Below are 17022 nucleotides of genomic sequence, written 5' to 3'. Positions count from 1 at the left end.
AGTGCATGACCCGGCACTTGGCCTTGTGAAATTGAAGAAATTGTGAAATTGAAGAAATGCAAGAGGATCGTTAACAGGTTGTCTAGCCTGAGATGTTGAAGAGGGAAAAAAAGTTTCTAAGGCTGGTTGCTTGCAGGCAGGACTGAGGTGTCTCGTTGTTGCCCTGAGAAGGTCAATCCAAGATGTAGATCCCTCAGCCCTCAGTCCTCAACTAACCTTCGACGTGCATCAAGCCCATTGGTGGCTTCAAGTTCCAATGCACTAATGCTTCTGCTCTGGGAAATGTGCAGGGGTGCCTCAGTCATTGTAAGACTGACCAACTCTGTGGTGGGCTCCTTGCTTAGCTCCTGCGTCTGCGCTCCATCCCATCTGCCTTTGGAGCATGATGGAGTGAGCATATCCATCGCATGAAGCTCCTCAGAAATGCAGCCAGAGGGAGCTGGTATTCAGTAAATCAAGCTTTAGTAGGGCTTGGGCACTGCAACACAACCAGCTACGCTGCGAGCTGGAGCATGTTCTCTGGCACTGACCGAGCCCAGAGAAGTTGCACTCTCCTGGCTGTGGCTTGGGATCTACCAGAGAGAGGGGATCATCCCCATGGCTGGTAGATGGGTTCATTTTGGAAGTTTTAATGGCTTGGACATGGGCCATTCAGCTAATCAGAGATGTAATTTGGTGGAAAGAGTATGTTGTTCACAGTGGGACATCAGATTTAAGTGACATTTCTCTACTGAACTTTTCTGGTTGATGTAATGTAGAACCTTGTTTCCCTATAACTCGTCCTGAATTTGGCCTGTTGTTCCCACAAAAAGTCGACAGATATAAAATCCTTAGAGATATGCCTCTCAAAATCTCATTAACTGGAATTTAATAATTGTTCTACAACTGTCCAAACCAAAAAAGTGGTATCAGATCAGCACAAGAGTCCACAGAAATACGTTATACGCTGGTGCTATTTCTATTGCCAGGCTATGTTTGCAAGTGGTTTTTCAAAGCTTCCTTCATAACATCACTTTGAGTTCAAACTGGGAAATAACTGTTCAAACGTGAAAAAAGGAAACACATACTGTACCTGCAAGCTGTAATTAGCCTTTGCTGTAATTAGGTGTGTGATAAGGTCCGCAGTATGCTGAAAATGGATTTTTTCTGTAAGAACAGATTACAATCATTAAAGTGGCAATTTTAATTAAGAAAAATCAAAGCCAACCCAAACATATAATGAGCTCAAATGATGGGCTAACTTACCATCAGCAGTAGCATGAATGATCAAAAACGTCTGTTCCTTCAGTAATGAGACTCTGTGTGCTAATGTGGCGATCTGTGAAGGTAAAGGTTGCAGTAAGATTAAAAAATCTTGTTAGAAATTAGCAATTCGTATGGAGAAAATAGAAACACTTAATTCCGTTTGATACTTCATCTCAAGGATAACAAGCAGACACCAACACAGCATATTCTCTTGGCTGCCTGAATTGGTCTGGAGGTAAAATAGACTCTCACCCTGTCCTTCCAGGCTCAGTATCAGCAGCAGGAAGAGGTCAGAGACCCTTGTCTGTTCTGATAATGTTCACCTAAAGCCTGAACTGCAGAACATATAGAAAAAGTCAAAGTGAATTTCGAGTGAATAGAAAACACCAATAAAAAGCATGCCGAGGTGTCTGTGTCTAAGAACTCTTAGTTTTTTTTTTTTGAATGGCCTAGGCTGGAAGGGACCTTGGAGATCATTTAATCCAACCTCCCTGTCATGGGCAGGGATGCCTTTTCAGAGAGACGGAGTGACTTTGATATGGTTTAAAACCCAACCTTGATGAGCTTTGACAGCCCAGGGAAGGATGCGATACTAAATTCAAGTGTCCAATGCCAAGTATGCCCTTGCCCCCAACTGTCTATCAGATACACGGCGGAAATACAAATCTGGGTGACAGCAAATGGTACTGGGTAAGAGAAATGAAGGACTTCTTTGTTTTTTGGTGCATTTTTCAGAATACAAGTCTCAAGGAGACTCCAAAAAAGCTCAGGAAAACTTTAGAGTAGCAAAAGGAATGTATGTCTCAAATCACAGTTGTTACTACTTTATAGGCAGCAAGGAATAAACAGTCTCAACTTAAACTCATGTTTCCTTCACTGCCTGTGCCCTAGCTCTGATTCACTTCCCTGAGTTTGTTCCTCTGTGGTTTTGACAGAAAATAAGTGCATCTCCAACAGCAACAGGACCTTCCATGCCCAGCTATGGAGGTCAAATTAGCAGGCTAAAAAAACATTAACATGTATTATTAAGATAAGGTCACCGTCATATGTTCCAGATTATGTGTCTCTCCTCATTTTTAAAAGATAAAGCAACTCTGAACATCAGAAGTGGCCCTGCCTATTTCCTTGGTGCTAGAGGCAAGTTTTTGGTAATTTTGGTGTATGTAGGCTTGTTCTGGCTTCCTTGCAGCTCCACACTCTGTATGGACATAGAAGGTGTTTGCAAACTTTGCAAGGGTGCCCTCTGATCTTCCTTCTATTGTTGGACTGAATGAGTTATCTCATCCTCAGATTGCTAAATCTTGTGATGGTGTATGTACGTATCTTGCACTTTGTTCTCTCCCTGCATGGCTTTGTTCCCTCAATTGTTACCTACCACATGACAGTAGAGCTTTTTTAGAGTCTACATCAAATCCTGAATTATGTGACCTTGACAAAGTTAATGCCCGGTCCATGGGTTAGGAATAGTTCTTCCTAAGCAATCATGGTTCAACTGTGGCATGTAGGAGATGCGTATCAGTTAGGGCCCATACCCAGAACAATGCCACACTGTGCAGAGAGCTCAGGTGCTGCTCCTGGCAGTTAATCCCAAACCAACCCAAAGTACTGCTAGTTGCTCAGGCCATGCACAAAGAGCATGTAGAAATACAAAGCTGTCATTTCTGGAATATTTTCACTTCCTTTCACCTGTACTGACCTGTCCTCAAATTTCCAAAAGGACTGAAAGAGTTTGCAATGATCTAAAGATCATGAATGCCAAATCTGAGAGACAGTGAATTCAGTATTTAGATAACCAGGCGAAACTTCTGCTTCAGGGGCACAGGGTGCTAGCTGCCTTCTCTGTAAGAAAATAGTTCCAAACCTTTGCTGCCCTCATGCCTTCTAGCTAAAGACAAGGCTCAGTAAGCTTAACAGTGTTTTCTATATAAGAAGTTTTGTTTGTGTGACTATTCTCTATTAGGTTTTTCCTCCAAGTAATTGACGCAAAGAAGACATGAACCAAGTGATCCCATCATCTGTATTAAACAATATCTTTGTTAACTGGTGCCATGTCTCCTTTTCCATGTCCTGCTCAAGTCTGGCACAGAATTCTGCCTACCTGAAATATCGCATCTGTGCTTACATGGAAAAAGCCAAGAGAAACTGAGCTCTGCTTGACTTCAGGTCAAAAATTAGACCCTAGAGAGAACTGGAGTGGCAAAACCATTGGGATGAACTTTAAAAGAGGTTGTGACATTGCGTCTACTTGGGCACATCTGAGTCACTCAGCCTCAGCTCTTTCAATCTGTAAAATTGGAATAACTGTTTTTACCCAATTTAGAGAGGCAGACATGAAGGCTAATCAATAAAAACCATATCCATCATGACCATTAAGACAACAGAAGTCGTAAATAGTCCGAAGGACACCTTGCTGCATTTTAAATATGAAGTTTTACTATTGAGTCCATCCTACTTATGCGTTTTCCCTCCCCAAAGGAGAACACGTTGAAGAAGAGTTAAAACTCTGTTCACATTTTATCAGGGAAATGCAGTGTCCATGGAGTTACCTTGTATGCTCTGTTATCAATCCCGTGCAAGCCTAAGTATCTTTCAGAAAAGGCTGAGGCTGGAAAAGAACAAAAGAAAACATCTCTTTCAGTCATAAGTCAGGACACTGGTGCTTCTGAGTCAAATATTGCAAATGCTAAAAAAAGATATTTTCTAACATTGCCTTAGTTACACAGGATATATTATTAAACATTTCTGAAAATGTACTAAGAATATGTATGAAATTAGTCTTTCATTATCACCATGTACTTATGGTTTCTAAATAAGTCACAGAAGAGCCTTTTTTTTTTCCTTAATGCAATCAAGATATGAGAGAAGAACACTATCATATTGTGTCCCCTTCTTTCCCACAGGGCCATGTTCATCAACAGGTCTAGTGTACGCTCCCATTGGTCTCAGGGATAACTGTATGGACCCTAGAGGCTGGCTTAACACTACTGGTTTTAATGGCCCTTAATTTTCAGTGGTACTAAGTGTAAAGGCAACTGGTGACCCTGAGAGCAAGGACCACCATGTGCAGTGGCCTATTTCCATCAGAGAGAGGATGAGGTGGGCAAGCTGGACCACAGCTCCCATGGACCAATGGTTCAGGCGAAAAAGAAGCACTTGCAAGGCAGGATGGTGTCAGAGGCTGAAGAGGTTTAGAGCCACTTATCCTTTTTTTTAAAGGAGTGAGTAGTAATAGTTATTTGTTACTGTGATCACCATGGTTGGTCCCACTGGTGCTAGCAAAATTGCACTTGAGGGAGAAAAAGGTTTTATAGCTAGTCTGCAGAAGACACATAATATAAAACAGTCAGGATCTTGGGGAAGAAATAAAAGATAACTGGGAAAGGTTAGGGAAGAAACATCATTTGTGGTCAGCGAAGACTCTGTGGGCTCTGGGATGGGGTTTACCATATAGTCTGAAGTCCGTCAGTGGGGAAAGAGCAGCTCCACAGGTGAACACCTGGTTCTCTTCACCAGCTGGAAGCAAGTAAGTGCTCAGGTAGCCACCATAATCCTAGAACACAAACCAGGCAGGAGCATCAGTGCCCTGAGGCACTGCTGCTTTTGGGTACAGACACAGGGCAGCTGAGACCTTGCAACAAACTCTCGGCCATTACAGAGCCCTTAATACCTTGCCCAGGAAAAACAAAAACCAAGGATGTCTTCCTAGCTTTGGCAGATGTGGCTGTAGATAAGCTCTACACTCACTGCTGTCTCCTGAAGGCAGGAGGGTTGTGTGCCCAAAAACCTGCCACATTATGGCTGTGGTTCTCATCAGATATGTTTCCTCTTCAAAATATTACCCCAGTCTTTCATTATTTAAAATGGACACCACAATTCCAGAATCTGCAGTCGACAGTTCTTAGCAGAGATGCTACTGTACGTGCAGCTCTCCTCTCCCACTCTAAGCCTCTCTCTCCCACAATAGCAACTGCTTCTCTCAGTCCCATTCTCATTTCAAACTGTGTGTACTTTGCAGTCGCTGCTCTCAGCCCGGGACACACTGTGGTGTGAATCAGCCTCTGAAAACAATACTGTGTTGTATATTTGTATGGCGTGAGATAGGTCTACTATTCTCGTGGGCCTTAAGGAACAAGATGAAAATGAAATGAAAATTTGGAAGGGGAAATAAAATTAATTATCTGACAGCATTTTTCTGACAAATAGTCACTTTCTGCACTTGGAACTTAATGTAAAAAAAACCCAACAACATTAACAAATACGCTGATAAAAGCTTTCACCTTTAACATCTCTGAGCAAGAAACAGTCTATCTCAAAAATAAATAACAGTAAAAAAATCACCACTGACATATTCAATAAATCAGGATTTAGCTCAGGTGCTTAGCCACATCAGCCAACTAGAACAACACCGAGAAAAACTGGGAAAACGTTACCTTCCCAAACACACCGACTCGCATTTTATCAATATAATGCTCCTTCAGCATTGTCCTAGACACAAGAGAGGAGAAACAGTGGGTTAAAAATATTTTTCTCTTAGATATAGCAAACATAGCATGATTGGGATGGCTGCAGAAAAATGATGTTGACAATCTAAATTCATGTTGCTACATGTTGTTTTCATATGAGTCTCTGTTTGCTTTAGCCTTACAACCTGTTGTGCTGGATTTGAAAAAGCAATGGCAACCAATAGCCTGCACTAGTGTTGAAAGTCATAATAAAGCTGATGCTATTGCACTACTGTGATAGTAGTTTTAGTGTGGTTATGTGCAGAATAAATCTAACATTATGACAGGACCTGACATTTAGGGTTTTGCACTTTTTTTTCTGTTTTAAAAAGTTTAAGATTTTAAAGATGGCTTTTTTCCAACTACCAGGTGAGCAAAAAAATAATGTAAGAGCTGATATTTGGGCTTACTTGTTTGTAGCTGTATGACTGTACAGCGCTAAAAATAAATAGGCTTTGAACACATGGTACAGATAAGTGTGCTCTAATCTAGCTCTGTTTAAGGCTAATTTTTCTCTTTCTGCACTGGCTGGCATGAGCCCTCTCTCACACACCATCACTTGATCACAGCTGTAGGACCACATTGTCCTTCCCTCCCATCTTCTTGTTCAACCCTACACACCATTACAGCAACCAGGACCAATGACAGTCTTGAGTTAGTTGTCATTGATGAATTAATTTCCCAATAACAGTGCTATTCACCGGACAGCTTCCAACTGATCCTTCTCTTCCAAAAGGCCCAGCCTCCTCTTAACCTCATGCAATAGCTTAGTGCCTTGGAAGCCACTCCCACGGCCGTCGAACTTCAGCACGATGGCATTGTGAGAGCTGACCATGACGCTTTCCCACGTCACCTCAAATCTCTCTGTTACGATCTGGTTGCCAGGGGTCCCATCTCTGAAACAGAAACAGGCGTCAAACAAAGGCAATGGCACCAAGCACAGACCAAAAGCTTCCCCTGGGGCCGTGAGGGATCAGCAGTCCCTGCATGTATCTTAAGGCAGAGCAGATTTCACCAAGAGGAGACCAGTCTCTGCAGCGATGATGTGCAGGAGGCTGGTTGTGTGGGATGGGTTTGGAGGCTGGGGCGGAAGCCACGGGTTGGTTTCTGCCTCCCTCCTTGCACAGCAACTATCTAAGCTGAGCTTTGAACAAACCTAGCAAGTACCTCACTAACTGGGCAGGATTTCCCCTGTGAGTAAGCCAGGGTAGTGATGCAGAGGTCAGATGAGTTCTCCTTTTGTACAACTGCTCTAACCTATGTCTATTTGCCATGTTTGCAAAATATGGTATTTTTCTGGTGGAGGGTTTCTGTGAGGAGCCTGGCTTTGGGGTGTGCTGGCACTGCCAAAATACGTTGGATGAAGCTTGCAGACACCAGTCATCCTCTGCTTTACTGGTAAGCACTGGAATTTCATTTTCTGCCCCATTCACATAATCCAGACCTTCCTGGGGTTCTGGAGAGCAACTCCATAGGGTTCTGGAGAGCAGCTGTAGATGGAGCTGCCAATCACTTCTGTCACCACTGCTTCACACAAGTGCAGAGGCAAAGGACACTTTTAAAGCCATAAAACTAATAGCTTAAAAATGCCCAGGCTGAGCCAAAATTAGTGGGTAAGAGTAGGAAAGGTAGGGAAGGTAGGGAAGACTCCCCTTCACTCTTCTGCTTAGGGCCTGTTCCTGTACAGAGGAACTGTCTTGAGAAATCCTGACCGAACTTCATCCAGACAGCTTGGAAAAAATCAAGAGATCATGATGATAATTATAAATAATATTTTAGGACTGGAATTACTGTAGAACCACTGGCACTTTCATCTACTTCTTGTCCTTTTTGGGGTTCTCAGGCAACTCACTGCAGGATTTTAATGTGCATGTGACTTCAGACATTTGCATTTATTCAAGCGAGACCTAAGCACATCCAGTTTCAGAGGCAGCCTAATCAAGTGCTGTTAGCTTGATGAGTACCAATCTTCCTCAAGCACTTGTATAATGAAGTACATTTTCTCTGCAGTAATTTCGTGATGTAACGACACGTTTATTGCAGCGTTTTTGTCCTTCATGGAGGGATGTGCAGGATGGTGCTCAGGCATTTCTCAGGCATTCATCGCTCCTGCAGGAGGCTGCTCTCTCATGGGGTATTCCTTGGCAGGGAGCAAGCGATGTAGTGGGATGCAGCCAGGGCCAAACAATTTCTTCCAAGGTCAGTGGCTTCCCTCCCCCAGTTTCTTTCCAAAATGCCAGAAAAAAACCCTCAGTAATATGTATTATTGTTACTAAATGTTGCATAAAGATACACCCATCTGCTATGCCTGCCAGGAGAAAATCCTACGTACCTAATATAAATGCTAACGCGTGGAGATCTACAAAGGTTTCTAGCTCTATCTTTACTGTCACTTCAAGGAACACTGGCATTTACATGGGAAGGATTGCTGCATGAGGGCATCCAAAATTTAAGCTGTGGTAAGGCTGACTGCATCCCACTCTAAAACTGTATGTTAAGTGCAGGGTGAGTGCCCTAAGCACTGGGACAGAAAGCCAGATTCCATCTTTTAGTCTTCCCCATCCTGTTTCTACCTCCAAAATTATTGAATTGCAAGTGTGCATGGAATAACTTTACAAAATCCTACAATTTACTCTGCAATATTTCACTAGAACATCCTCCTGGAAGCTAAAACCCTTGGCTCAAATGTTGGAGACAACAGATCTAGGTCTAGCTTCTCCCAAATCTGAGGTGAGATGGATGTAGGGACCAACATATTGGACTTGGATGCTAAAGAGGTCTCATATGCATTGTACAACACTTATCTTAAAAGGCTCTAACCGTGGCTGAGGTTTCCCTGCTGCCCTAATAATGTGAACAGAAAGAAAGGACGAGCAAGAACTTACACAACCAAAAGCAAGGGGTAGTGCGCGGTGTCCGAAAAGGTTGCTGGCTTTATGATCTGCATGGGCAATTCTAGGCAAAAAAATCCAAATAACGTATCTTCAGTGTGGGAACGCTGACATAACTCTAATAGCCTTTTCTGGTGTTTTGGCCTCTTACGAGCAGGAACAAAATGGCATTTCATCAGAGGCACTGGTAAATAACACCTTAGAAACACAGATGTTGTCAAAGAAAAGACCCATATTATGATAGCTGAGGTGACAAGAAATGTAAATTGGGAGTACAGCACAAGCTGTTCAGTCAGGCATCACTTTTACAGCATTCAATTAACATCTGGCAATAGCTATAATTTTCCTTTTTGGCAGCTGGATGAGTGATACAGCCAGAAATCAGTATTTCAGGGCAGCAGAGGAGGGGAAAAATCAGCGATGAAAATGATAATTTAAAACCCAATTAAGTATGGTGGCTGGGGGAGAGAATAGGATTATTTTGCTATAATGGTGTGAAGACAGATAAAGAAACGTGTTTGAATTCTAACTTCCAGAGAGCTTAATTTTGCTGTAGAACAGGAGGTAACTGTTGGAGTCTATGTGGTTAATACTGGTACTGAACTAATGTGAGGAACATGCTCACTAAAGCTTCATTTAACTGCTTCCTACGGCTTCATATCGATAGCCAAAAAAATGCTGCCATACAAATGCCTTCTGCATTAATGAGCACACATTTATTTTTAAAATGTTAACTACAATCCAGATTAGCAAAGTCCCAGCAATTAAATCGGTATTAGGAGCATTTTCGGTAGATTAATATACAGATTAACAGCACGGTTTAAGTGGTTTGCTTTGCAATTATTGTCTGACACTCTGCCTAATTAGTTATTCCATCTGAATGCTAATAGCTGCAAATTGGATCAATGGCCCAGGGACAGCCAAAAAGGCCATCGCTTGACTTTAAATATAACTAAGCACTATGTGCAGTGTTCTCAAGGCTGTTAAGCCCAAAGCTTTGAAAACACAGAGAGGGCACAGAAGAAGAGTCACACGGCTGAGGCCAGCTTTTATTTATTACACACATATATATATATGTTAAATGACCAGAATTGCATTTCAATGATACGTGCAGTTAAGAAATTTAGCATCAAGCTGAGTTATTCCTAATACGCTGCCAGTGCCACTAGAAATTGGCTCACAGTGGGGACAGGCACGATCTTTACGACAGGCTCTTTTCCCATCTTTTCCTGCCCATAAGGCCTGGAAATGCTTGTCTGTTCCTGTTATTTCATGCGCTGGTTTATGTTCCTAATGCCCATGAGGCAAGCAGAATATTTTAGGGCCATTATGGTCCTTTTCAGATGGCAGCTGTCTCTCAGCCTTAGCTTCATATTTTATAACACCCGGCAAAGGCTGAAATTAGCAACCTGGCACCCCTCGCACCTCACTGCTTCCATTTCCCTGCAGCCAACCTGAGAGGATCACTCCTTTTTGGCATGGGAAATATTATGGGTCATACTCTGAACTCAGGTTATTTGGGGGGGGGTTTGTTGTGTTTTTTTTTTTTTAGAGTTGCCACCATACACCCAGACTGGGATTTTTGGGAGCCATTGCACAACTCTGAGTATGTAGATTTTCCACACATAAGTGAGATATCTGCATACAGACAGAGGACACGCTTTTTAGGTTCTTACAGACAGAGGACACGCTTTTTAGGTTATTTTGGGTACTACTACAGAGACAGGTAAAAAAATGCTTATGCTTTGGCTGTTTGCCACCAGAATTTTATGTCTCTGGCATATATAGATATGCGGGGCATGATTACACAAATGGCACAAATAATGCATCAGCTGCAGATGTAAACTGCTCCAAGTTTCTGCCTTCCATTATTTCAGGCGAAATTTTTTTCAGCTTTTCTCATAAAGCTGTTCTTTTTCTACCAAATGATAACGGCTTTCTCAAAGAATCCTGAATGACTCTGACGCACAGTTGTTGGTGAGTTACCTTCTTTCACTGCAGCTCAGTATTGTGCAGCCACAGGTATGGCCAGCAAGCACAGACAGTATCCCACTTCAAACCTATCTCAAATAATACACCAGTCCTGCTACAGTAAATGCCCCCAACAATGGGGGCACCGCACTGTGTCATTTCCCAAAGTGGCTTTTTCTCTACAAAGAAAATGTTAAAAAGAAAAGAAAAAAAATCCGACCCTATCATTTTGCCTTTCTTCAGCCGCATTTTCATAAAATCCCGTCTCTGTAATAACCTCCTTATATAGCACATCCTAAGAGAGTGCTTTGCAAACTGTGTGAGTTTACTGAGAGCCAAAGTCATTTTTCCTCCTGCCAGTCTTGCCAAAATGACTGTATCATTTCACAGCAATAGCAGTGAAAAAGAAAAAGAAAAATAAGAGAGAGGGAAGGTGTTACTTACTGTAATCGTCTATCTTGATTTCCATGTATTCTACCTTAGGCATTTGCCTGTCATTTACAGCCAGCTGCACATTTTCATTTACCTCCAGCTCAAAAATTTCTAAAAGAAGAAGGACAAGATCACAAAAAACTTTGGCATTGTTTGTGAAAAATCATTTTAACATCTTATAGCTACCTTATATTTGTAACACAAATTTCCTTTTGAAATAATGTCCTAGTCCTCACAGATGTCTAATTCAGTTAAGTCTTTGAAACTCCTTCCAGGTTCTGCATTGGCAAAAAGCTATATTCCCAAAATCAGTCACATTCAGCTGACTTCCAGCAAATGAGAATGTGACCTTCTGTGTTGAGTCAGTACTATGGATCCCAGTCAGATATCTACCTGTCATGCAAATCTGGACATCAAATGAGAGGTCCTCAGGTCTGAGCCAAAGTTACAGAAAATGAATGAGGAAAGGGAGGAGGCTATGGAGGGCTTCAGGACAAGATTGTGCTGCTACCCAAGAGAAAATCCATGAGAAGGAAAGCCTTGGAGAGAGAAGAGTAAACAAAGCTGACACAAAACTGCAACGTCAGGTTTTGGAGCATTTATGGCTTTCAGAGTGTTTCAAGAATCGTTCATTTTGCTGGCATGTCTTATCCAAGGACTCTGTGGGTCTGAAACAGAGGATTCCTTCCTCTTTACCAGGCTTTAATCTTTATTCCCCACATCCTGGCCATGTGCTCTAAATGCTGAGGCTCTTCAAGAAAAAGCTGCCATCTCCAATATCAGAAAGAGCAAGTCCTTCCCAGCTGGTAAAGAAAGGACCTATATTTAAGAGACATTTCAAGTTATATGTCCTACATGGTGGGAAATGTCTCCTGGTGATGGTGAGGCTCCTTGAGCCTCATGGGAGAGGGATTCAAGGGCCAGGGGGCTCCCACTGTGGTGGCAGTGAGTCCTGGTCTGGGGATCTTGTTGCAGGGCTCATCCCATGGCAGCAGGCTGGGTCTGAACCAGAGGGATCTCCAAGATATTATCTCTGCCATGTCAACCCAAGGAAGGTTTGAGGTTTTGCATCAAATTTTGCGTTTTATCGACTGTAACTTCACTTTCAAGACACAGTGATAAATAGACATGTAACCCCAGCTCCTCAAATAATACTTATGGCACTTGATTATCACGCTGTCATTGCCCATCTTTGCTGAATAGGCAGGCACAGCACAAAAACAGGCTGTTCCCAGTTAATACATTTCACAGATCTTTCAGCAATAGCATATCGGTGAAATGACTGTTCACCCTGCTTCTGAAAAGCCTGGCTCATCTCCATTGAAACCACAGCCCCCACAAAAGTGCCAAAGCAACAGCCTATTACATTTAGTTAAATATTAAGATTCTCATTTAATTATGGCACACACAAGTAGCTTTATCAGCAGAAAGGGGCTTGCCACATAGGGGAATTTAGTCAAGCCGTTTTATTTGTTCATATAATTGCATTCACAGAAAGCCAGGAAGACTGTGGAGGAAATAAAAAAGATTGGCATATCTCCTAAAGGACCTTCTTTTCTGCTTTAGGACCATAGGGAGCTCGAGTCTATGGAGTACAAATGGTCATTGCTTAATTAAATGTAAGCATGCTACAATATTCAGTGCAAGTCACTATTATCAGATTATTCCAGAATACAGAGGAAACTCCCTTTATTGAGTAATGGGCTCATATTAAATAAGTAAATTCAGTAACATACAACTGTCAGTTGCCCTTCATTTACAAGTAAAAGAATGAGGGGTAAAAAAAGGAACCAGGGGAAATGCTAATCATATGCAGAAAATGCTGAATTTCTGTAAGGGATGTGGTCTATGCAAGACTACATTATTTAAAAGTACTTTATAAAACTACACAGGAGGCTCTAACACAGTTCATGAGAGCATTATCCTATACCTGCTGTTATAACCAGTCAACCATTTCCATGTCTAAGGTAAAATTAAGGTATTGTGTTTAAGGGAGAAATAAAGGAACTTTGAAACTGCAGGACAAAGCTAAGAAACTCTCCTGGCCCTGTGGCAACATCCTCTGTTGGATTTTTGTAGACAAGAATAGCTACAAGTGCCAATTTTTGTATATTTAAAGCAGAAGTAGTTTCACAAAGGACCAGACCAGCACATGGAGCTATACTCCTTGCCCTGGCTCCACAGCGAGAGTACTCCTCTGGACAGCAGTCAGTCACCTCCAGCATGGGGCTTTTAACACAAATTACAGAACAGTTGGGAAACTGAGTCATGACTAAATGAAATATTTATCTCATGGTCACCCCATAAGCAAGATGATGGCAGACCCTCTGAGCCATGGTCCAGGGTATGTTGTGCTGCTTTGTTTTGGCAACAAAGATCTCTTGCTGATCTTACAGGACACTCACAAAGAATTACATTGCTTTAACCTAACCTGTTCCAGGATGCTCCTAAATTTTATGAATGTCTTTCTCTGGAAAGGAACATTTTAATTGGAAAAAAACTACATAGAAAATGATAGAAGGATAAATTAGAGTTAAATGTACAATACTTCTCATTAACAATGCTGGGCACTGCTGACACTAGATGGAACACGGCCTAGTATTTGTATTTTAATGGCAAAGAATACAGTATACCACAAATCTGTTTTTAAATTTGTTGTTTTTTAAAAAATCAGTCAGAATTTGGGATTGCACTCTACACATGCTGCTTACAAGCAAAACGTTTCTAGGTGGGGTAAGGGCTTGAAATGCAGGTTGCCAAGAGAAACTGAGAAAATGGAGGCTAAAACAGGGAAAAGCCAAAGGGATTTTGTGCTTTTTTGTTACACGGCCTGGTGCCACAGGAATCTTTCCTTTGACACCTGCTTCAGTGGGAAATGAAGCAGCTCAGCATTTCACAGAAACCTTTTAGTTTGAGAGCCAAATTCCCTGGTTCGCTCTGCTCCTTTGCGGAGACAACAGCAGTGAGTCGCTGCAAATCCGGTAAAGCTAAACTGATACCTCATAAACTGGCCACACACAGGGCAGGTAGAATAAAAGTGTGGCTTATTCTTTGGATCCTAGCAATGCCTGAAGTCCCTAACCGCAAGTAGAGGCTGGGCTAAATGGTGCATTAAAAAGAAAGATAAGAGTCTACCGTCAAAGTGACAGGAGGAGATAAATCTTAGTTTCACATAAGACTCAGTCCCACACCCGGCTAGGAAGTCTCCTGGGACTCATGAAAGAGAGAAAGGGGCACCTTGGTTTAACACCACTGTAGAGGAGGGACGAAGAAAGGCTGTCTGTCTGAAGCTTCCTGCAATGCTGGCTTGGGGTAAAAAATTGATCTTTCTGGGCTCTGCAGGGAATCCTAACCAGTCTGGCAACAGCTACAGCCAGTATCAAAGATTTTGAGGGAGAAAAACCTCTGTATTCGGAATAGTTCCAGCTCCATACTGGTGTAGATATGAAACAGCATGAAAATGTCTTACCAAACAATAAGTGCTACAAACCCCATGAACAGGTCAGGAAACCAGGCAGAGGTACAACTTGTGGGGCTCAGTTCTCTGCATTATCTCTTTTAACCTGCTAATCCACGTGAGTGATGATTTTTATTTTTTTAAAAAAACATAGATTCAGCCAAATATTTCTTATTTTTTTGAGTAGGATATAAATCAATATTTATGAAAGACTCACAAAAAGAGAGCAAGAGATTTAGACCATGCAGTTTTTAAGAACGCTGATAAGAAACATCGTGCCCAAAAACACTGTCTTCATACCCTAAACAGAAAGCTTTCGTGATGGAAGCATAACAGCTCTGCAAGTTCCTCTGACCTGCAGAGGACTTGCATTTAGGCAGAGTTTGGACTCCCTGCTAGTCTAAGTTTACCAAACAGCAGATACATCTCAGTGTCCCGCCTGGCTACTTTTCTCTGAAGAATTGCAAGGCTCAAGTCCATTCTTACTCTGTGCATCCGTTGTGTTGTGAACAGTCACCATCGGGACTCGCGGACCTTGAAAAGAAGAAAAAAAGAACTCGGGTAGATATCTCTGGAAGCACACATAAATGCACGTGAACCTGGCTTTGAATTCCATGGAGCTGAAGACTCCTGAGACTTGCTTTCCATGCAAGAGTAATCTAAAAAGCAAATCACCCTGCTATTAGAAAGAGTCTGTGAATAAATGACAGTACTGTAGACTCAAAGACATGCGAGGTTTCAAAGCCCTTTCCCAAAGGACCATTAAATGCATCTTTCTCTAATTTGTAAACATTAAAATTAGCACAAATACAATTAAATCACTTGCTTTTAAAATTATTCTAATGACACCCAAACATGAGAGCACAAAGCTTTTACATTTTGTATGCTGTTTTGCAAATGTTTTGGCTTTGTTGTTTGTTTGTTTGTTTGTTTGTTTGTTTTTTAAATGAATTAAACACCAGTTTGGCTTTCACACTAAAAAAACCCCACATATGCTGTCTTAAAATGCAGCATCTGAGTATTGAAATCAGACAGCATTCTACAAAAAGAATTCTCATCACATGGTTGAAGCATGGAATTCACTGCCATAGGATGCTGTAGTCTTTAGGATGCTGCAGTCTCCAGCACAGGATGCTGTAGGATGCTCTAGTTCTTAACACAGTGTTCCAGATTCAAATTCTTGTTCAGAAAGTCACCAAGTGGCTGACTGATAGAAAAATGGGTTGGTACATGAGATTAGGCCCACTCCATAGTTGTCAGCAGCTTTCTCTCTGTTTTTCAGTTATCATCTGCTGAACTGCTCTCGGTGACAGGATGCTCGGCCAAGATGAGCTTCAGCCTGTCCCAGTACCGCCACTCATGTGTTACTATCAAACCTGCTTCTAACTTTTCCAATGAGTTTGATAACACTGCTCAGGAAGGTGGAAGAAGCTGTGCAATGATGAAATGGTTAATTCTTAACCTCAGAGATAATGGTTATCCTGCTTTCCTTTCTTTGCATAATGTAATATGATGCAGCAGCAGCAGCAAGCGTGAGCAGCTGGGAAATACACCCAGCAAAGATCCCAACCACCACACCCTGTGTGGGTGAAGATCATAGATCATAGAATCAGAGACTCATAGAATCATTCAGGTGGAAAAGACTCTCGAGAACATTAAGCCCAACAACAAGCCTGACACTGCCAGGTCCACCATTAAACCATGTCACTAAGTGCCACATCTACATGTCTTTTAAATACCTTCAGGGATGGTGACACAAATGCTTCCCTGGACAGCCTGTTCCAGTGCTTAATCACCCTTTCAGTGAAGAAATTTTTTGCAATATCCAATCTAAAACCTCACCCCCATCCCCCCTCATTTCCTCTTCTCCTATTGCTTGTTACTTGGGAAAAGAGACTGAACCCCACCTCGCTACAACCTCCTTTAAGGTAGTTGCAGGGAGTGGTAAGGTCTCTCTTCAGCCTCCTTTTCTCTGGGCTAAACATCCCCAGTTCCCTCAGCTGCTCCTCATAAGATTGTCCTGGAGTTCCTTCACGAGCTTCATTGCCCTTCTCTGGAGACGCTCCAGCACCTCAACATCCTTCTTGTAGTGAGGCACCCAAACTGAACACAGAATTCGAGGCATGGCCTCATCAGTCTCATGGCAGGACTTCTCTTTGGTATTTCTGTGTGATAAGGTGTGCAGCTGGTGGAGTGGCAAAAATTTGAACTGTCTTTGCAAAGGACCCATGGTGGAAAGGTTTTTAGACACCATGTTTCCTACTTTCTCAGGCTCTGTCAGCCTGGGGGCATGCTGCTGGCATGCAGGGCAAACCTGCTGTTGAACTACACTGAACAGAAAAACACTCAGTGTTTTTTAAGCTTCAGAATTAAGACGGCTTAAAGAGGCTTTATATTCACTGAGATTCAAGCCCCTTAAAGATAACTGCAGTCCTTCAACCTACAAGTGAATCCTGTGTGGTCACCAGTCATGGGTGTGGCAGGTATCTCCGCCCCCCCAGCTAAGCTGTTGCTAGGCAGATTC

General features: G+C 42.2%; 1 protein-coding gene across 1 annotated transcript in view; it reads right to left on the bottom strand.

Moving 5' to 3' along the window:
* Positions 1 to 1072: 1072 nt before the first annotated feature.
* The window catches only part of DPP6 (dipeptidyl-peptidase 6), a gene marked incomplete at both ends in the record, with an annotated part of 171808 nt that continues 155858 nt past the window's right edge, over positions 1073 to 17022 (bottom strand). The window contains 9 exons of the mRNA XM_009869089.1: positions 1073 to 1146; positions 1246 to 1318; positions 3792 to 3850; positions 4690 to 4795; positions 5676 to 5730; positions 6449 to 6643; positions 8633 to 8702; positions 11054 to 11152; positions 14985 to 15032. Of these exons, the coding sequence (XP_009867391.1) occupies positions 1073 to 1146; positions 1246 to 1318; positions 3792 to 3850; positions 4690 to 4795; positions 5676 to 5730; positions 6449 to 6643; positions 8633 to 8702; positions 11054 to 11152; positions 14985 to 15032 (779 nt within the window). The remainder of the gene's footprint in view (positions 1147 to 1245; positions 1319 to 3791; positions 3851 to 4689; positions 4796 to 5675; positions 5731 to 6448; positions 6644 to 8632; positions 8703 to 11053; positions 11153 to 14984; positions 15033 to 17022) is intronic.

The sequence above is a fragment of the Apaloderma vittatum genome, unplaced genomic scaffold, assembly GCF_000703405.1.
Source record: "Apaloderma vittatum isolate BGI_N311 unplaced genomic scaffold, ASM70340v1 scaffold2745, whole genome shotgun sequence".
Taxonomy (NCBI): Eukaryota; Metazoa; Chordata; class Aves; order Trogoniformes; family Trogonidae; genus Apaloderma; species Apaloderma vittatum.
Note: the sequence above shows the minus strand (reverse complement) of the source record. Positions and strands in the feature narration are given on the sequence as shown.